Source organism: Pituophis catenifer, unplaced genomic scaffold, assembly GCF_029215685.1.
Source record: "Pituophis catenifer annectens isolate HBS135680 unplaced genomic scaffold, rPitCat1.0.hap2 SCAF_2, whole genome shotgun sequence".
Taxonomy (NCBI): Eukaryota; Metazoa; Chordata; class Lepidosauria; order Squamata; family Colubridae; genus Pituophis; species Pituophis catenifer.
In genome coordinates this window covers 202,519,177-202,540,719 of record NW_027256882.1, presented here as the reverse complement: position 1 = coordinate 202,540,719, position 21,543 = coordinate 202,519,177, and the positions used below count along the sequence as shown (strand labels likewise).

At 38.1% G+C, this 21,543-nt stretch overlaps 1 protein-coding gene across 1 annotated transcript; it reads left to right on the top strand.

Moving 5' to 3' along the window:
* The first annotated feature begins 3,563 nt into the window (after positions 1-3,563).
* FNTA (farnesyltransferase, CAAX box, subunit alpha) lies at positions 3,564-18,946 on the top strand. Its single transcript, XM_070938535.1, has 9 exons — positions 3,564-3,708; positions 5,561-5,646; positions 7,478-7,592; positions 8,692-8,796; positions 10,770-10,896; positions 11,423-11,571; positions 12,623-12,685; positions 15,123-15,294; positions 17,617-18,946. Exons 1-9 carry the CDS (start codon positions 3,572-3,574, stop codon positions 17,746-17,748), a joined length of 1,086 nt encoding a protein of 361 aa, XP_070794636.1. The 5' UTR covers positions 3,564-3,571; the 3' UTR covers positions 17,749-18,946.
* The last annotated feature ends 2,597 nt before the right edge of the window (positions 18,947-21,543 follow it).

Here is a 21,543-nt window from a genome sequence, read left to right as displayed (position 1 = left end):
GCAATACGATATATGAAACTTTTATAAATTAAAATGAATTGGAAGTAAGCATTTGCATGTCCTGCCTGTATCTCAGAGACAAATATATAAATCAATGACAATGAAAATAAGTGGAGCTCAAAAGAATAATGTCCTCAGCAGAAATATAAAACTCGTCATTTCAACCCTTACAAACACGATAATGATGATATTATCCATTCAATCCTATCTGACTCTTGGTGATTTTATGGGCCAGGTCTCTCCACATCTTCCAATCATGCACTGATCCCCCCCCCCTACTAGTGACATAATTTCATGTTCTTTCTTTTTCTCTCTGGGCCTTTTACAAATAATGTAAATATGAGCCAATCTTATATTGTATTGGTGTAAGGATTACTGGATTACTACAGTAATGTGTAGGAAACATTTTGTAAACTCTAAAGTGCTACAGAACTGCAAGATGGCATTCTAACTGTTGAGATTACAAAAAATAAAATCCTTTATCTTTTTAAAAGGAATTTGTTAAAAGAAATATCTTTTCCAACTGTTCTGCCATGCCTCAACCCTAGAAGAAATTCATAGTGAAAGCTTTTATTACACAATTCTCTTCTTCCATCCAGCATTGATTGTCTTGTCTCTACTGATTCTGGACCAGTGGTGGGTTTCAAAATTTTTACTACTGGTTCTGTGGGCATGGCTTGGTGGGCCTGGCACAGGAAGGATACTGTAAAATCTCCATTCCCTCCCCACTCCAGGGGAAAGTCACTGCAAAATCCCCATTTCCTCCTGATCAGCTGGGACTTGGGAGGTAGAGAATAGATGGGGTCGGGGCCAGTCAGAATTTTTACTACCGTTTCTCCGAACTACTCAAAATTTCCACTACTGGTTCTCCAGAACTAGTCAGAACCTGCTGAAACCCACCTCTGTTCTGGACCACCAATTTCGTTTTCCTGAGGGGACTGATAGTCTCCTCTCCTGTGAGATTCCTAGTCAAACAAACATTGTTCTACCAGACATGGCCATACTACATACCTTTCCAGATTATACCCTATCATGTTCTTGGATTAAATAGGGTATGTAAAGACTAAGAAACAAACTGGGTTTTGTTCTCGTTTCTTTAGCTAATTAAAAGGTTACAAATTTGTGTACTAAGGTTTGATATGTAATTATAGAGGTAAGCACCAGTCGTGAAATGTAAAATTTGTTATTACCGATTCTGTGGGCGTGGCTTGGTGGTGGTGGGGTAATGTGACAGTGGGCATGGCCAACTTTTTTTTTTTTACTTTTAAAAGCATTTTTTCTACAACTTCAGCTGAAGGTTGTAGAAAAAATGCTTTTAAAAGTATAAAAAAAGCCTCCGATGCTCGCGCGGCTCAGATGGGCATGGGGGGGCAGGGATTTCTGCTACCAGTTCTCGGAACCACCCACCGCCATCGCTACCAGATTGGGTGATCCGGTCCAAACTGGGAGCATTTCACCCCTGGTAAACACCCAAAGTTTGGTGATTACAAAATTAATCCTAGCTGGAGAAAAGGGGAAGGGAAAAGTGGGAAGGGAGGAGGGGGAAGTCTCTTAAAACACACGTTCAGGTAGAGTGGGGATGGGTATGGTAAAAAGGAAAAAGTGAAAGGACTAGAGGTGAGTCCAAAATTATCTTCCTCAGCACTATCTTTCATAGTATGTATGGCTATTGTGGGCTCTTTTGTGAAATACAAAACATGTAAGATACATCTTGTCTCTGTGCAAATGATACCTACGAGACCGTCTTTTGTCACCAATAGCCTCCCACCGACCAGTTCGTTCTCACAGGGAGGGACTACTCAGGGTACCGTCAGTCAAATTATGTCGACTGGTGACTCCCAGGGGAGGGCCTTCTCTGTGAGGGCTCCAACCCTTTGGAATAAACTGCCCCAGGAGATACGGAATATTCCTGATCTCCATGCTTTCCGCCGTGCCCTCAAGACCCTGATGTTCCAACAGGTGGGGCTAAACATATGAACATGTGAATAATTTTTTAAATGTGATCTAATTCTGGGTTTTATTTAATTGACCAAACTAAGTAATAATTTTAATTAGCAATTTTATGATGTTTGTGTGTCTATATTTTTCTTGACTGTACACCGCCTTGAGTCCTACGGGAGAAAGGCGGTATAGAAATATAATAAATAAATAAATAAATAAATAAATAAATATCTGAGCCCATTCCTTTCTTTGTTCTTTACCTCATTTCTCTATACAGATGACCTGACCTTCTGTTTTCTTTTTCCATTTGTGCTGGTATCTTGCATTAACTTGTTGTTAGTGTTTAGATACTGGCTATCTACGGTACTTTAGTGACCTGTACCAACTCAGCTGCCAAAATATACACTGAAATAAAGGAACAAAAGAAAGGTTAAGGGAAAGGTTATGCTTGTTAAAAGTTACACTGCAGCAAAAACTAAGTTTTATGCTTTATGTTGTTTCTTTGGCAAAGCTTCATGGCATATTTCTAGAAGAATGAAGTGTAACCACCTTTCATATGTAGGCATGAGATAGAATTGGCACAGGATGGTGTTGTGGGCTGACATGATATCTGAATGGGAGTGTGCATCTCTCCTGAGCACATTAAAACTGTCAGTGGTCTTCTGTGCCTTTCACTATAGTATCCTTTTGCATTTCCTAGATGTGTTCAGGGCTGCTTATGGAGTGTCCTGGGATTTGTTCTTTCCCTACTTTTTATAATCTATATGAAAACCCTAGGAAAGGCCATCTGTCACTTTGCCAGCCCAATCGTTTCGCAGAATAGGGACCAGCAATGAGGGCAGCACTTAAATGGCTTCAGTTTTCTCTGTGTTAGTATAGCACTTTATTTCAGGCATCTTGAAGAGTCCAAAGCAGCCTGGAACTATTTTTCCCAGAAGAAAATTTGGTAACAAACAGGGGGCAAATGATGTCACATCTTCCAAATGGAAAATGTTTTTACTCCCAAATACCAGCTTTATAACTTCGCGTTCTTACAATCAAGAGTGACATGTGCATGGAAAACACAATGGAATTAGCAATTTAGATGGCTTTTGGCAGGGGGCAGTGATGAAAATGAATCATGAAAATGAATAAATCAATGTACAGCTCCCCCCTTCCCCAACCATTTTTCTTCAGGGGTTCAACCTGCATTTAACGTGAAGGTTAACTGCGCGGTCCTATAAGCGGGATACCGCAGTAGTTGGGCGCTGCACTCATCTACCAACAAGTGGCGTTTACTAACGGGGTCGAGATATAACCAAGATTTTACGGAGGGGCTAAGAAATAACTGCGATTTTTGCTATTCTATGTCTTAACAACTCGTTTGGTAGATTAGATTGGCATATACTAGGCAGAAGCCACTGGGAAGCCTTCTTCCATTCTGTATCTAAGCGCAGAGAGGACGCTCAGCCTCCCGCCCAGCCTTGCAACGTCGGAACCGACTGGGAGCAAAAAGCGCGTCCGCGTGAGACCAGACCCACTTCCGCCTTACAGCCGGCTGCAACTCTATGGTTCGGGGAGGGATGGCCGTTTTGTTTCTCATAGGCTCCTGCAGGTTTTGTTTCTTCCGGGGTGGGCGGAGGCGTTGACAATGATGGCGGACGAGGAAGACAGAGGGAGCCCGGAGGTTTGCACCCTTCGGTTGGGGACGGAAGCCGATGCCGCGGGAGACGGAGAGCTGCTGGAGTGCGGCGAACCCTTGGACTCCGCTGGTTACGTGCTGTACAGGTAGGTAGGGCTCTCTTCGACCTCGGAGGAGCCGTCTCATTCAGGGGGTCTCCAACCTTGGCAACTTTAAGCCTGGCGGACTTCAACTCCCAGAATTCCCCAGCCAGCAAAGCTGGCTGGGGAATTCTGGGAGTTGAAGTCCGCCAGGCTTAAAGTTGCCAAGGTTGGAGACCCCTGGTTTGATTAGAAGCTGCTTCCCCCTGAACTCAGATAAGCTTATTTAACTTTCAATGGAAGAGTTCTATATGGAGATTCTCAGTCATCCAGGTCATGGTTGTCCCAAAGATGCTTTTTTCAAGAGGCAACTGGACCTTTTTGGGTTTTTCTTTGAAGACGTTTTGCTTCCCATCAGCAGAAGCTTCTTCAGCTTCTTCTGAAGAATCTTCTTGGATGAGAAGCGAAACGTCTTCAAAGAAAAACCCAAAAAGGTCCAGTTGCCTCTTGAAAAAAGCATCTTTCAATGGAAGAGAGAGTATCTGTAGCTCAGAGTTGAACTGGTGGAGTCCTTGGTACTCTCTGAGCTCAGTTCATTACCCAACCAGGTAACATTCTCAATGCATGATTTAATTTTGTTAGTAATTTGGAGAAGCCTCAACATTTTAAGGCAATATTGCTTAATTGAGACATAATTTCATTGCAAGGGACTTCAAGTTGGATTGGGTGAAGTTAATTGCCATCTAAATCAAATGAATAATCTCCCATTTGGCAATGTGGGGAGATGAAGGAAGGGTCGAGTCCACATAGGAAAAACTAGGTTCCCTCTCCAGCCATTCATTCCATTCCAAATCTAGAATATCCAGGGATGCTTGTTCAGCATGGAGGATAATTCTTTTGAATTTAAATAAATGTTGGAAATAAAAACCACAGTAAATACTCTTGGAGGAAGCATAGTGTTTTGTGAAGTTTAAGCGCTTAAATCCCCACCCCAAATATAAATTTCCTGGTCTGGAAATTCTTCTTCTTAAATATGTTGGGTCTCAGTAGAGAACACTTTTTATGCTTCTTGCTCTTTTTTCCCCCCAGAAAAAATAATTAAATATATATAAGTTGGTAGAAATAAAAAACAAATAGTGTAACTGATAATCGTTGTTTAAATTGATTCTGGATAGTTTTTATAAGCTTGTATAATGGTTTTTAACTTGTTGTTATTGGACTGTTTTTATTTGTTGTGAGTCCCCAGAGTCGCTTAGATGACAAATTGGATAAACAATAATAACAAGTCACAGTGCTATCTATACAATTTTACAAAATCTATACAAAAATACTGTCAAATTTTCTTGGATATATTGCTACATCAAGTTTATAGGGTTGACTTTTTATTGTTATCCAGCCTCCTGCAACTTGATATTCCCCAAATGTATTAGACTACAAGTCCCAGAGTGCCTTCTTTGTTTAATTCTATATATCAGCAAGGTACCTAGTTGTGGAAAAGACCTGTTTCCTATGTTTCTGCAGGTAGGGCTTCTTGTGATGTTGCATTCGTACAGGTTTATAGAGAGCATAGTAATAGGAATGCTTAAAACACATCAAAGATTTGTTTTGCATACAAATTCTTCTTTCCCAGTTGCAAGTACAATTCTCAGCAAGGAGCTATTCTGTACTACAACTTACACCAGAGCTGTCAAACTTCTGGCCCACAGGCCGGATGCATCACGCGCTGGCCATGCCCATGCCTGGTTTAATGAAGAGGGGAGGAAAGTTCCTATACGTCACGTGACTCTGCCGTGACGACATGAGTTTGACCCCTGACATATACGAACAAGTCTTTGATATTTAGGAGATATCCTTGAACTATATATTTCCTTCAAATGTTCTTGCATTTGCTACCTGCTGACTGATTGTTTTTATACAGGAACAGGAAAGAATGGGCAGATATTGACCCAGTTCCTCAAGATGATGGGCCACATCCTGTTGTTCAGATCATATATAGTGAAAAATGTAAGTTTAGAAGAAGCTTGAGAGACATTTCTTCTCAATAGTAGGGAATAAATGGACCATCTATGTTTATTTTCTCTGCTGGTTTTTGGATTCTCTCACTGATACTCCATTGTAGTCTAATTGAGTTGTACTGACTGATCCATTACTGAGCAGTTAAAATTACAATTTAAATTTACAAATTTTTGCAGGCTACTCTGGGAGTAAGTTCAGCTGAACACTCTGAGGTTGATTTTGGAATAAATTGTTGTAGTATTTCATAATGGGTCATAAGTATCTGGAATTCTGCAGAGTGTTTTTCATTGGAATTTAAAGATGAAACAGGTGATCAAGACATGAAAGAAACTAAGATTAGAACTGTGCTTGATACAAGCTATTACATGAGGTTGAAGTTAATTAAAAGTTATTCTGTTTACTTATTAAATAATCCCAAAAGTATGAATGTCATACTTTAAAACTCAATTCTAAAAGGTAGGTTGTCAGTCAAATGTTAAGCGCAAAGAAATTAACAGAAGCAGATTATTGCATCAGGAAACAATTATATTGATGAAATGTATTATGTGAGTAGTAATTTTTGACCTAGAATTCACTTCAAGTGGAAACAAGAAAGTTACTATGCAATTGGTGCCAAATGTCTGGAAACATACCCCGATTTTTTTCCTGCCGAAACCACTTGAACATTTTCCCATAAAAAATGATGCCCTCACTCTCGCATTTACCAATGTGTTGTGTGGTTATTCTAGTTTTGTGCTCCACTTGTTTCTCTACCTGCAGTTGCTATTACTGTGGTATCAAAATGTCCATCAAAATCTCATCCAAGCTTCTTACCGAATAGGAAAAGGACCTTTTTAACACTAGAAACAAAGCTGGACATAGTAAGTTGCACCAAAGTTGGTAAAGGATCCTTAGCCCTAGGACAAACTTTTAATCTGGGCACATCTGTGTGCAACATAAGAAAGAATGAAAATGAAGTTCATGGTGCTGTAATGCATTCCACTATTTATCTGCCATGATATACATTAGAACTCCAACTGTAGCAAAGGTGGAGAAAATGTTTTTATTTTACATAGACTAGGAAACAAGGATAAAAACAAGTTTGAATAACATAATGCATAAGAATAGGACTCTAAAAAATTATGAGTACATTTGTCAATATATTCGGGGTACACCTTACCTCACAACCTTGTTTTTTCCAGTGTTTCAGTTTGTATAACTTTGCTTTATATGAGGTTTTCAGAGAACAGAATCCTAACATCACAAGGAAATATCTGTATTTGCTCTTCTGGTTGCAATTCTATGCATTTTTTAGAATATTATTACCTATCTTGCTCTGAGTGGACTCATAGTGATTTGAAATAAAGATGTGCAGCAAGGAGTTGTCTTTTGTCCTTGGAAGAACAATGGAATGGAAGACAAGATAAAAATAAAAAATAAAAGTAGTATGTGATAGATGTCAGCATATCTATCTGCCTGTATTCAGTTAAAGTTAAAAATTAAAAGTAGCCTTTTTCAAGAAGGACTTTAAGAGTATCAGAAGATTTTTCAGTTTTCTGGGATAGAAGTGAATAGGCAATAAGAGGATGAGCGGAGATGGTTTTGAGATGGTGAATTTTGAAGGTACAAGAAAATGAAGGTGAGAGCCAGGATCTTAGTGAGAAATATTAAAAGAGAGGATGTAAGGAAAAGATACAAAGAGCTGTAAAATTAAGGACACCAGTAATTTGGGCTAAATATGGGGCATGAGTAAAAAACAGTTTTATATCTGAAAAAGTAAGAGTAAATGTGGCAAAGGAAAGCCAAAGACAGATTTGACAAACTAAATTTTTCTGCCTAGTTAAAGATGTATATGATTACTTCCGGGCCGTTCTGCAACATGATGAAAGGAGTGAAAGAGCTTTCAAGTTAACAGGGGATGCCATTGAACTTAATGCTGCAAACTACACAGTATGGTATGTAGCAATCCTGAGAATTTTTTTTGTTTTGTTCCAAAAGAAGACAATTTTAAAATGCCAAAAGAAGACAATTTTAAAATGCTGAGGCCATTCAGTTTAGTTACAAGTTGCCTTTTGGTGTGATATTTGTAAACTTTTTATTTATTTGTTTCTGCTACCTACCCAAGTGACTCTAGGCTTGAATGAATGCATGAATGTGTATGTGTGTGAGAGAGAGAGTGTGTATGTATGTATGCATGCATGCAAGCATACACACACACACACTCTCTGTCTCTCTCTCTCACACACACACACACACACACATTCTATTTGGCCAAGTGTGATTAGACACATAAGGAATTTGTCTCCAGTGCAGAAGATCTCAGAAGATGCAAAGAATAATCATTATTATCATAATAATACCAATAAGAGGAGGGAGTAAAGAAGATAAGAATGATAATACTACAGCTATATTACATGGGTAAATACTCAGTGGTTTGTAGGTGATTTGTAGGTGGACAGCTTTATAATAAGTTTAGCAAGTGAACAAATTGCTATAGACATTACAAAGTTACAAACAACCTACAACTTAGGCAGTTCATAAAGCCAAGTCATAACATACAAAAAGCTTAATGATCTTCACAATAGCAAAGTTAGTGAAAATTAAAAACATTAAATGGAACAGACTGTTTAGCGCATAGTTATTTTCTTTCATTGAATGGGTTGTATTTATTTGTGGCTCCCGTTCTTACTGATTGGACACAATTCATTTTTTAAGTCAAAGAGCTTACCTAGGAAATGCATTACTATTAACTATAGCAGAAATTCATAATTACGGTCCTTAATGCTGTCAGACTGCAACTTTTGTCATTCCTAACGATTGTGGTCTCGATTTGATAATTTGGGGAGTTCAGCAAGAACTGATGGCCCATCTCCGAAATGTAGCAAATGTAGCCATCTTCACTTCTTACAGATTCCCAAAGAAAAAAATGCCCATCCAGAGCTAGTATTTATTTGGAAATGATCAATTTTGAAGTACTGATAGTAGTAGAGAGTAATATGGGGAAGCAGCTGAACTCAGTGTCAAGAATTCCTGCCCCTTTCTTTTTCCCTGTAGGCATTTCCGCAGGGTACTTCTGCAGTCCTTGAAGAAAGACTTAAATGAGGAACTCAATTACATCACTGCTATCATTGAAGATCAGCCAAAGAATTACCAAGTCTGGTAAGCGTAGCATCTTTGTTAACAAAAGTTATTTCTTATGTATGTAAATATTTGATTCCTTGTGTTTTTCCTCTGAATACGTAGTGCAAAATCGTTGCACACAGAAACTGTTAAGCAGAAGTTCAACAGAAAGTTATAATAAGAATTCTTTAATCTGCAGGTTTTGTTGGTACAATGATACTGATGGAGATAATAATCTGAGAAAATACTCCCATGTGGTGGTCTTGATTTTTTAAAAGAAAAAAAAAACACAATGGGAAGATATTATTATATTGGCTATGCTTTGTATATTGTGCTGGAACAATGTGATGGAAATAATATATCTCAGTTACTGCTGGAGCAAAACAAGGATGTTTAAACAAAGCACAGACTCATCTAAGATGCAGAGGCTGCATCTGCCAAGGAGAAAAATACAGCAAGGAATCCACAACAGCAGCAGTTCAGTGATTCTACTGCTGTGCTTTGTTGGATAATTTGTCTTTGTGTTTTTTATATGCTTTGGTGTTTCTTATGCACCATTGCCACACTTCTTGTGCAACAGGTTTTTTTAGCCATGTGATTATCAACTGAAGAAGCAATTTTAGTGGGTATGGCATATGTTTGTAGGCATTTCTGAGGCATCAAATGATAGTTTGGGCAAGTGAAAGAGCTGTTGTAAAGCTATCATTACAAGGGAAAGTTTCTTACATCCAGTGTCAATTAAAATATATATTTTTAGTGGATGCATGCAGGTCACGTTGCCAAATGTTATAAGATCTCTACCTCTGCTTAGCTAACAATCCCTTTATTCACACAATTCAGTTAACCTGATTAGTGAATAAAATCATTTTCAGGGTTGGCACAGAACACTTGGCCATAAACCATTGAAATAAAGTGAGTTTGTCTAACCCACAAACACAGCATTTCTCAAAGTGTGGTCCTAGACTCCCAGGATCCTCCTAGGGGGATGCAAAATCAAATTGGTTTTCCAGCCTGTGCTGAAAAATAAGACAATATTAAAATCCCATCAATCAACTATGAGAATCAGTATAAAATATAACTCATACAAACAAAATCTTTTAAAAGTGAGAAGGAATCCTGAAAGAAAAGAATAAATTTAAAAAACCCTATACTAATGTTCAAATCCTATTTAAGCTTTAACATAACCAGGCTCAGCATCTCATGCAAATCTCTCTCCTAGCTGTTTTTCTGGCAGGAGCATTCCCATAACTAAGAGATTACAGGTAATCCTACCTTATTTGGGACTAGAATCCCAGTTATTGAGCAAAGTGGTTGGTCAAACAAGATGTTATGTGATTGCTTTGTTCAATGACCACAATCTTGCCACTCCCAGTTGTGCTTGTTAAGGGATTTGAGGGTTGTTAAAGGGATACAGTCCCAAGTAAGGCGCATGGGGTGCCTCAGAGGGATGGTAGAGACCCTGGAAGGGCTGACACAGGCTGCACAAGTGCCTTTCTGTTCAGGAGTTGAAAGTCTTCCCTGCCGAAATCCAAGCAAGAAGACAATAGTGCAACCTGTGCCAGGCCTCCCAGGGTCTCCCCCATCCCCGAGGCCCCAGCTTCTCCTTATGTTATCATGCTACCTCTCCATTCAGGGCTGAAAATCCTGCTTCTTCTCATCTCTAGAGACTGGCTGAAAGAGCTCCCTGCCAAAGGTTTTCAGCTCTGTGCCTGCTTGCATGGAACTGAAATCCTTCGTGCCTTCTTGCATGGAGCTTGGCAGGGAGTTCTTTCAGCCAGCTCCTAGAGACGAGAGGGAGTCTTCTTGGCAGGTGGTAGCAGCTTGCAACCTTTTCTGCTGGCTTTGCCATTGACTTTCTGGGGAAGCTAGCAGAGAAGACTGCAAATGGTGATTGCGTGGTTGACGTGCTTGGCAAATGGCTGTAAGTATGAACAGTAAGTATGCCAAGCAACCGGATTGCAATTACAAAACACGCGCTAACTACTGTTCTTTAACATTCTTGATTTTTTTAGGCACCACCGGCGAGTTTTGGTAGAGTGGTTGAAGGACCCATCACAAGAACTCGAATTTATTGCAAACATTCTTAACCAGGATGCCAAGAATTACCATGCTTGGCAACATAGACAGTGGGTCATTCAGGTATTTTCCTGTGGCTGTTATTAACAATTGCTCATTGTTAATCTGAGCAGGAAATGTATGAAAGGAAAAGTTGAAGTTTTTGTTTTGCTTTATTTTCCCCCCAAAAAGGAACAAACGGCAGTTGTTCATTTATCTGCTGAGAAAGTGAAGGGATGTTTATGGATGCTGTCTGAATCCCATTATGTCATTTATAACAGAAGTTGGGGAAGTGATTTTGTGTGTTTTGATAATTGCATTAATGTGCTTCAGACAGATCAGGTTGTTAGTTCACATTTATAATACTTTCCCTTATAAATGGTATACAAGTATATAATAACTATCTGACATTTAGTGTGTGGTTTATTTGGTTTTCACATCTCAGATATGGTACCAAGATAGTCGTTGTTTCTGTAATTGCTATAATTATGTGAGAATGCATGTTCACTAACTCTTAAATCTATAATTGTATCAGTTAAGGTTAGAACTAATGGAAATGAGATAATTTTCCTGATACAGTCTGTGTGTTTCCTTCAATTTTATATTTTAGGAATTTAAGCTGTGGGATGATGAATTGGAATATGTTGAGCAACTTTTGAAAGAAGATGTCAGAAATAATTCTGCCTGGAACCAAAGATACTTTGTGATTTCAAACACATCTGGTTACAATGATCCTGCTGTTCTAGAGAGAGAAATTCAGTATGTAATGTTTTATTTGGTTTTATCTTGTGCCATGAATGAATACAAGGGTGAACAAGTATACATGCAGTGTATTTTATGGATAATTTTGTACACATGTCCCCAGTGGACTTTTAGAATCCTTTTGCTAACTTAAGCATTGTGTACTATAGTTTGGGGTTATGGCCAGTTTTCCAACTACAACTTGATATAGCCACATCCAAAAAGAGAGATAATCCAAAATTGTAGAACTACAAAATATATTATAAGAAAATCCCTATCGTTCTGGAAAGTACTCCTAAAAGAGGTCAATTAAGCTAATGGAATTGGAAAGAAATGGGAAAAAAAAAACTGGGAAGATGGCATGGTATGATGGAGAACCTGGAATTTGCAACATAAACTTCATATGGTAAAAATGACTTAACTTCTTTTTGTTTAAAAAATTGGAAATACTTTGGGCATTATGTACCTTGTGATATAAATCTACTTGATGTATGGTTTCTCTCTCCTTTATCTATATAGGAAATGCTTTCATTTGTAAAAGTATCATTAGGAGTAACTCTAAAACAAAAACTGTCCAAAGTATGGAACAGAACAGCCCTATGGATTATTGCATTAATGGAATAAACCTTAGAACATTTCCATCATAAGGAACTAAGTGAATTTAAAATAAGCCCTTTTTTCTTTTGTGTTTTAATAATACAGTAATCCATGCTGAGTACTATTTGGGTTAAAATTATCCAGATATTGTTTCAAAAATATTAAACTATGTCCAACCAAAGATAGTAAGGATGGAATTGTGACTCCTATTGGCTAAAGCAGCCTTCAAATCTCCATAAATTGGAGAACGTTTTTAAGGTAACCACAAGATGACAGACTCCCTGAAGCATGTGCAAAATCCTCTGGATTTCTGTTCTAAACTTAGAATATTTTGTGTCTAATATCCATAAACAAAATCAGTGTTTCACTCAATAGCTTGATGTGTCTGTGTCTGCCATTCAGGATTTATGCTACCTTGACATATGTATGGTTATTCCATAGTTTCCTTATCCAGTTTGTTTTTCCTTTTCAGGTATACCCTAGAAATGATCAAGCTGGTACCTCATAATGAAAGTGCCTGGAACTACCTGAGAGGGTGAGATTGTTTTACTTACATGTTTAATGCTGCTGTATGTTGCAAATTTAATGCACATAAAGAAGGGTAGAGTTTGGTACCAGCCCAGGATTCAGATAAGAATATTACTGCTTTATTATTGTTGTTAAGTTTTTTTTAGCCTTTTTGATTATAAAAAATAAACGCTTAAAAGTTGTGGCCAAGCAGAAACCATAGAACCACTATTTTTGTTTCACTAAACAAAATGTATTTTGATGGTAAGAGGAGATGCAAATTTCTTGCCCTCTCTGAAGACTAGCAAATCCAGAAAGAAACTCTTCAAAAATGTCATTTTAGTATTTGATTTTTTTATAATAAATAGAGTTTCCTTCCCTGAGATTTTCTGGAACCATACATGGGACCAGGGGTGAAATGCTCCCGGTTTGGACTGGTTCGAGCGAGTAGGTAGCGATGGCGGCGGGCAGTTCGGAGAACCGGTAGCAAAAATCCCTGCCCCCGCCCCCCATGCCCAGCTGAGCCCCACGATCATCAGAGCCTTTTTTTCCTTTTAAATGGCTCTGACCAGCCAAGCTCTGACATCCCAGCTGAGTTGCCTGCTAATCAGGCAACTCAGCTTGGATCGCCAGAGCCATGTAAAAGAAAAAAAGTTTCTTTTTTTCTCCCCCACCCCCCAGTCTCCAGCTTGCTTACCTTAGCTGCTGATCGCATGACAATCGCAATCCATGCATCAGCAAGCAATTGAATCTCCCTGCCTGCAATCAAGCTCATCGATGAGCAGCTCTTTCTGCCTGCCTGCCTTCCTGCTTCGACTTGTGGACTTCAACTCCCAGCAAAGCTGGCTGAGGAATTCTGGGAGTTGAAGTCCACAAGTCTTAAAGTTGCCAAGGTTGGAGACCCCTGTTCTATTGGGTAAGTTTTTTCCCCTTTGGGAGCTTTAAAAAAAATAGTTGGGGTTTTTTTTTTAGTTGTTCTTTTTTTAGACCTAGCCATTTAAAGTTTAGGAAGTTTTAAATTTAGCTGCTTTTACATAAAAATAAAAATAAATTAAAACAAAATAATATTTGTGCAGCTTTCTGAGATTTAGTGTGTTTCTGTAGTGTTTCACTCTAACTACACAAACACACAAAATCTCACAAAACTGTATGTGGAATTTTGTGTGTGTAAAATGTGAAAGTTGGTTTTTGGGGCTTTTTGTAGCTGTGTGAGGTTCCTGCTTGATGCAGGGGCCATTTTGTGTCTAGCACAGCTGCTTTTACATTATGGGTGAGCCAGTTGTGTTGTGTTGTGTTTTGTAGGTTAAAAAAGGGACATTGACTTGGCCACGCCCACCCAGTCACCTTACCACCAAGCCCTGCCCACTAATTAAGCCACGCCCACAGAACCGGTAGCAAAAAATTTTAGATTTCACCCCTGCATGGGACTCTATTTGTTCTGCATGAAAAGAGTTTTCCATAGGAGAAATTATAAGTACACTTATTCAGATAATGTCCTTCTAACAATTCCAATAAAAGGAATTTACAACGCAAGTAATACCAGCTTAGTGTACTGGTTAAGATGCTGATCTAGAAAGTGGGAGACCATGAGTTCTAGTCCTCCTCTAAGCAGGGAAGTCAGCTGAGTGACTTTCGGCCAGTCATTCTCTCTGAGCTTAACCCAACTCATAGGGAAGTTGTTATGGCAAAATAGGAGGCATTATCACCTTGAGTATAAAATAAAGGCAAGATGTAAATTGCATGATAAATAAAAATAAATGTTCAACCAGCTAACAGCACAGAACATGATTTTAAAAAATACTTTGCTTTTTTTAATAACATTTTATAAGATAAAATACAAAATACAAAAGTAAATAGGGAGGCAGTGGGGAGAAAAAGGGAGAAGTGAGTAAGGGCTGGGAAAAAGAAAAAAAAATGTTGCCTTCTGACTCCCTTTATTGGAGTAAAATAAAGCATTAACATCAAACCACAACTTTTTGCTTTTTCATAGTAAAAAATGCTTTGCTTATTTATATTGGGTAGGTGGTATCCTTTCCATAGCCAAACTAGAGTAGTATAAGTTCTTTTAATGCTTAAAACACTGCAGTAACGTAGCTGGCTAATTTTAGGAACTGGATTTAATGGTCCTTCCATTAAAAGATCACATTTCATCACCTAATGCATCGCTCAGAAATTGCAGCAAGTGGGTAGAATAAGTTCTGTCCATTAGGAAATATAAGGTTTGTTTTGAGAGTTGAATGAAGGATGAGGGAAAAGCACAGCTGCTTCATTTTAATTAAAACACCAAATAACTCCCTGTTTGATTACATCCTTGTTTTCTTCCTTCTGCTGCTATTAAGATGAGCAAGCAGAACATGAGACTGGAGCTAGGATCTCCCATGTTTCTAGAATGTTTACATTTTTTTTAAAAAAATGGCAAGGTGATTTAAATTTAATATGATGTTCATCAAACATTTTCGTTTCAGGATTTTGCAAGATCGTGGCCTTTCAAAATATCCAGACCTGCTAGAACAGCTACTGGAATTGCAGCCAAGTCATAATTCCCCTTATCTAATTGCCTTCTTGGTGGACATATATGAAGACATGTTAGAAAACCAGCATGAAAACAAGGAAGAAACTCTCAGCAAAGCATTAGAGGTTAGTTCTTTAAAGTTTAAAGTTCTTTACAGTAGCCACCCCCAACCTGGAATCCTTAACAGACGTTATAGTAAATCTCTTCTTTTTTTTTCACAATTCAAAATTTTATTAGTTTATCCGAATATAAAATACAAAAGAAAATAATGGGAAAATAAAAGAGGAAAAGGGGAAAAGTTTAGGGCAAATGGAAAAAAGAAAGAAAAAGTATTGATTTCCAACTCCTTTTAGTTCAGTAGAATAAGATAATAGCATCAAACCTCAACTTTTTACTTTTATATAATAATATGAACTAGCCATTTCTATTAACAACAAACCTATATAATCGGCAAGAGCCAAAATCAAAGTTTTTTTCCCCACTTCAAGCATAAAGTCCAAAAGTGGTTTCCAAATAGAAACAAAGTTAATTGTGATCTTTTCTTTAATCAGAGCAGTCAATTTGACCATCTCTACTAACTCCATCAATTTTTGCAGCCATTCACCCATTGTGAGAATCAAAGTGTCCTTCCATTTTTGTGCATAAAGTAATCTTGCTGCCATCAATATATATAACATCAAAGTCTCAATTTTTTCCCCAACCTTTTTCCATTAAACCTAAAAGAGTCTCTGGTTTTATTTTTTATATTCACTTTAAGAATCTTCTGTATTAGAATATGAATCCTACTCCAATATTTCTTGCTTTATCACATGTCCACCATAAATGATAGAAAGTTCCTTCTCTACATTTGCATGTCCAACATTCATTTGACATAACTTTATACATTCTTGACAACTTGTCCCATGTTAAATATCAACAATAATCATCTTATAAAAATTTTCTTTTACATTATAATTTAATGTAAATTTTACACCTTTCATCTACTGTTTTCCCCAAAATAAGACATCCCCTGATAATAAGCCCAATTGGGTTTTGAGCACATGGCAATAAGGCCAAGCGCTTATTCAAAAAAATATAAGACAGGGTCTTATTTTTGGGAAAATACGGTACATATTCTCCCATTGTTCAAGCATTACATTATATCCAAAGTTCCTTGCCCACTGAATCATATAATGAGAAGTTATAGTAAATCTCCAAAGGGATGAAGAAAATTTAATTTAATTTAATTTAATTTAATTTAATTTATCGCATTTCTATGCCGCCCAACTCCCAAGGGACAGCAAAATAACGCGAACATAGAAATGACATGCTCATTCATGTAATGTGTCATACTCTTATTGTTGTTGGTTTCAAACATGCCAGTTACCATGGTGTTTTATGTCAAGTATAATAAAATACATTAATCATTTGACCTTAGGGGTCTTATGGTATAAACTGTTCTTTCCCATATATTATTTCACTTTAAGAAGCAACTTAGTTCCATTTCAAAAGTTATTTCTGGTATCAGAAATAGTTACCATTTGCTTCAACCTGTCAACACATACAGTAGGTGATAGGATTAGATTGTCTTCCAACTGGTTGCTGTTAGAAAGCTGTATTTATTTAATGTTCATTAAGAGGCCTGATCTTATAATTTTTTAAAAATCAGACTAATTTGTCAAATTATATGAAGACTGTTATAAAAAGCTAAAAAGTTTGAGAGATCATTATATTTTCAATCTCAAAACTTATTTGAACAGTGCTATCAACGTTTTTAGAAAACATATTCCTGATTTAAAAGTGTTTATAAGCTAAATAACGTGGAGAACAAGAAAATGGAAGGGAAATGAACATAGATGAAAAGGTAGAATGGACAGGGGGAATATTCATTGCAACTGTAGCTGATTTGGATATGCTATTATAAAATTGTATGCACATTTTGATAGTGGCAGTGCTAAATAAGATGATGAGTATTTATGATAACTCTTCTCACTTTAGCTGGGTAGTTAAAAATTGCCATCTTCTAGCGTAATATTGGTACCTAAGTGATCCAATTATATTTCAAACAATAGTCATCCTTTTCATTGTAGATATTTTATTTTGTTCACTCTAACCCAAATCAATTAAACTGGATTAATTTATTATTATAAGCATTATAAGAAGTTTCAGGGACTGAACTGAAAGGAGCCTGGAATAAGACAGTTAAGTACTTAATAATGAAGAATTCAGAGTGAATACAGTTACCCAGTTCACTGGCTTTGTCCTTTACTCCTGCTGATTTAATTTACTGTATAATATACAGTATATAAATTTTAATTACTGTGTAATTTACAGTAGTCTCTCCTGCTTTACTGTAAGATCTCAATAAAGCCTGCCTGCCTTCTCTCCCTCCAATTATTCTGTAAAACATTGTGCATACTGAAGAGAACTAAATAAAAATAATAACACTGTAACTTTCCTTTTTGTAGTTGTGTGAAATCCTCGCTAAGGAAAAAGACATTATACGGAAAGAATACTGGGGATATATTGGAAGATCCCTTAAGAGTAAATACAGCCCAAATGAGGAACAGACTGTGCCAACAGAAAACGATCAGCATTAATTTCATGCGAAGAAGAAATGATACAGCATTCAGCTTCTGTGCATTTTACAAAATCTCTAAACTAGGCTGGCAATTAATAGAGCATTCCCCTTCTTTCCAAAATAGTTACAACATAACTATACATTAATTGCAGAGGTATTGCTTCTAACCACAATGAGAGTGCAAAGTGTTCTGCATAACAAACTGACCCGGTTATTGCTGCTACACACATTAGCTATGGAGTAATTATAAAACACTGTGCGTTTAAAAAACACTTTGTAATTACCTGGTTTGTATCAGAAAGAAAGAAATTTGTTTTTCTGTTTGGTACATGAATAACACTGTACAAGCAATTCTACTATCCTAAATTTTAAAGTGACCCTTCTCATAAAGTAAGTACATGAGAGACTCTGAATGTATTTGGATTAGACTGCAGAGATCTATGGACGCACAGGCTAATTTAAGTTATAGTATGAAGAATATGCAGTTGTACATCGGAGCAGCTATGCAACACTATGTTTTCATTGTATCCAACTAGTGCCATCAATAATTTGTCATAAAGATATAAATGCTGTACTTATACAAGAATTTAATGGCTTTGTTCTATTTTCTAGAGCAAGGATATCAGAATGGGGCCATTTCAGTGTGGCCATGGCTCTATAATCACCTGTATACCTACAGTGGAATTAGTTTTTGACAATAGTTGACCTAGTTAAGTCTTTATCTCTGTTTTCCTGGCTGGTTTCTTGCAAGTGGAGAATATTTGTACCTTGGAATGTATTTAAGATAGAGAGATCTATATCTACGCATACACACGTAGAGTTCATTATTTTAATATTTAAAATCAATTCACCAATACCATAATAATTGTTTCAAGTTTTTTCCAGTTGTCTCTGAAACTAGGATGGCCAGATTAGGATGGTCCTGCATTCAGATTTATTTTAAAAAATGGGTTAATTCTTTCAAAAAAACTCTGCAAATTTAGAAGATTAAGACTGAAACCAATTTAAAAACAAATAAAACTCCATCTATTTTTACCACATGAATTCAACAGGGATTCAACATGGTCTTCTACAAGCTAAGTAACCAAAGTTCTTTTTGTCACTGAACTTGTCAGTTTTGCTTTTTTTCATTCATGTTCTTAAACCTTGAGCACTTTTCTTCCTGTTTATGAAGAATTGTACAAACAATTTTTGTGAAATAAACTGAACAAATATTATACCTTTCCTCAATTTATAGCTACCCATAAATAGATAATTTAACAAAAATAAATGAGAATGTTACTTGGATCAATTTCTGATGGAGAAATTGACCTACTTTATTTGGGAAGCCTCGGAAACTTTTATTTTGATACAGTAAACATAGGTAGTCCTCGACTTATGGCCATAGAGGCCAAAATTTCTGTTGCTAAGGGTAACATTTGGTAACTTGAGTTTTGCCCCATTATACAATTATTTTTACCACAATTGTTAAGTGAATCACTGCAGTTGTTAAGTTAGTAACATGGTTGTGGAGTGAATCTGGCTTCCCCATTGACTTTGCTTGTCAGAAGGTGCTTCTCAAAAGGTGATCACATGACCCCAGGACACTACACCTGTTATAAATATGAGTACGTTGCCAAATGTCTGAATTTTGATCACATGACCTTGGGGATAGTGCAACACTACTCATAAATGTGAGAACAGTCGTAAGTCACTATTTCAGTGCTATTGTAAATTCAAGGTCACTAAACAGGTTGTTGTAAATTGAGAACTACCGTGTTTCCCAAAAAATAAGACCTAACCAGAAAATAAACCCTAGTCTGATTTTTTAGTGTGCTCCTAATGTAAACCCTACCCCCCAAATAAGCCCTAGTTAAGGTCATCAGTGTGGGGGGGCATGGCCAGCACTGGAGGCAGTGAGGATTTACTCTGGTGCTGCATAGCCCGCACAACACAGGTTACCTTTCCAAGCAGCAGATTGAGGCATAAGCACAGGTGGGAAGGCAAGTGATCCAGACGCTCTGCGCAGGTTGTGGAAAAGCCGAGAGTAGGTGGGCCGGAGTGGGTGGGCAGCTCATCTCCACATGGCATTACTGGCAGAAGACGGAGGCAGAGGTGCGGTGAGGAAGGCAGGTGATCCAGATGCTTCATGCTGGCCATGGGAAAGCCGAGGTGGGACTGCGGGAGGCTCATTTTCGTGCGCTGGCGGAGGTTGGGGGTGACAGACGATCCAGACATGCCGTGTGGACCACGGAAAAGCTGAGAGTTGGGCCAGAGCAGGTGAGTGGCCGCTTGAGGCTCATCTTCGTGGGTAGCACAGACAGCAGATGGAGGCAAGGGGGAGGGCAGGCAATCCTGTCATGCAGGCGGATGGAGTGGGCGCGAGAAGGCAGCATATCCCACTGCACAGGCCACAGGCAAAATGAGACATGCAAAGATGAGTCTCCCACAGCTGCCTGCCCACTCCATCCCTGTGTCTTGGCTTGCCTGCAGCCTGCGCAGTGCAGCAGAATCGCTTGCCTTGCACCTGTGCCTCTGCCTCTTATCTGCTGCCGGTGCCATGTGAAGATGAGGCCTCCCGTGGCCAGCCGCCCTGGTCCACCTCTCAGCTTTCCTGCAGCCCACCTCCCCCCTTGCACCTCTGCCTGTTTGCTTCTTGGACAAGTAATCAACTCATCTGCACTGCGCAGGCTGCACAGCACCAGTTTGCCGACCAAAGGACTGGTGGGCTGCAGCTGCTGTTGGATACCATCAGCCCCCATGCCTTCGCAGCCTCTTGTGTGTTTGTCAGGGCGGTAGGGTGCCCAGCCTGGCTGATCAGCCTGATATCCTGTTTCCCCCAAAATAAGCCGTAATGCTTATTTTGGAGCCCAAAAAAATATAAGAACGGGTCTTAGTTTTGGGGAAAGTACCAGTATTCATAATGCCAGTTTACACTGACAATCCTGAGCTGATTTTTTATACATAATCCTGCATTTCCACTTAAGTGGGACAAGGCATTATTATATATGGATTTCTTGTACAAGAGATCTTACCATTCCAACTCTGGAAATCAGAAAAAGAGTTCTGTCCACAAAAATACAGCTCTAACTTCATTACTTCATTGTCAAAAATTTGAGAGCGAAGAGATGTCTGATAGAAAATTCTGAATGGGGGTTAAAACATCTGTCTTTGTTCTGTGAAATAAATACGATATGGCTGTAACTTTTCTATGAAAGCTGCTACAGCATAGCAGCTGGTATACAAACTAGAAAGTGCCAAGTTAAAAGAATTTATTTGCCATGAATTCAGTAGGCAAGTTAGGGTTCCTATTTTTGGCACAAAAATATCAAGCCCATCAACAATTAAGAGGAAAAATTAAGAGGATCCAAGTGACGCTGGATCTGAAACTTGGGACCTCCTACACATGCTTTACTTCACAGATTCTGTAGAGGAAATACACCATACAAATCAATTGTCTCAGGCTAGAATGTAACAAGTTTAGCCATTTGTCGCATCTTCAGAACTGGCAAAAAAATCACTTCTCAGAGTCCATCCTCTTGAGAATGGTGGGGAAAAGAGGATGGTGGATTCTATTCTATTCTATTCTATTCGGAAACTGAAATTTTTGCCAACTCTAAAAATGCGAGAAATGCCTACACCTGTTACCCTCTAGTCCTGTAGCACATTTAGCCTGTATATTGTTCAGTACACATCTGGAAGTTTGGTTTTCTGAAATTGATGGCAAAACTGTAGGCAAAGGAGTATTTTTCAGGCTCAGTTCTCAAAAAGCAATTATGGGATTAGTAAAACAGTGCATGGGATTACTGAAAGTATTACAAAGTTGAGCCTTCAC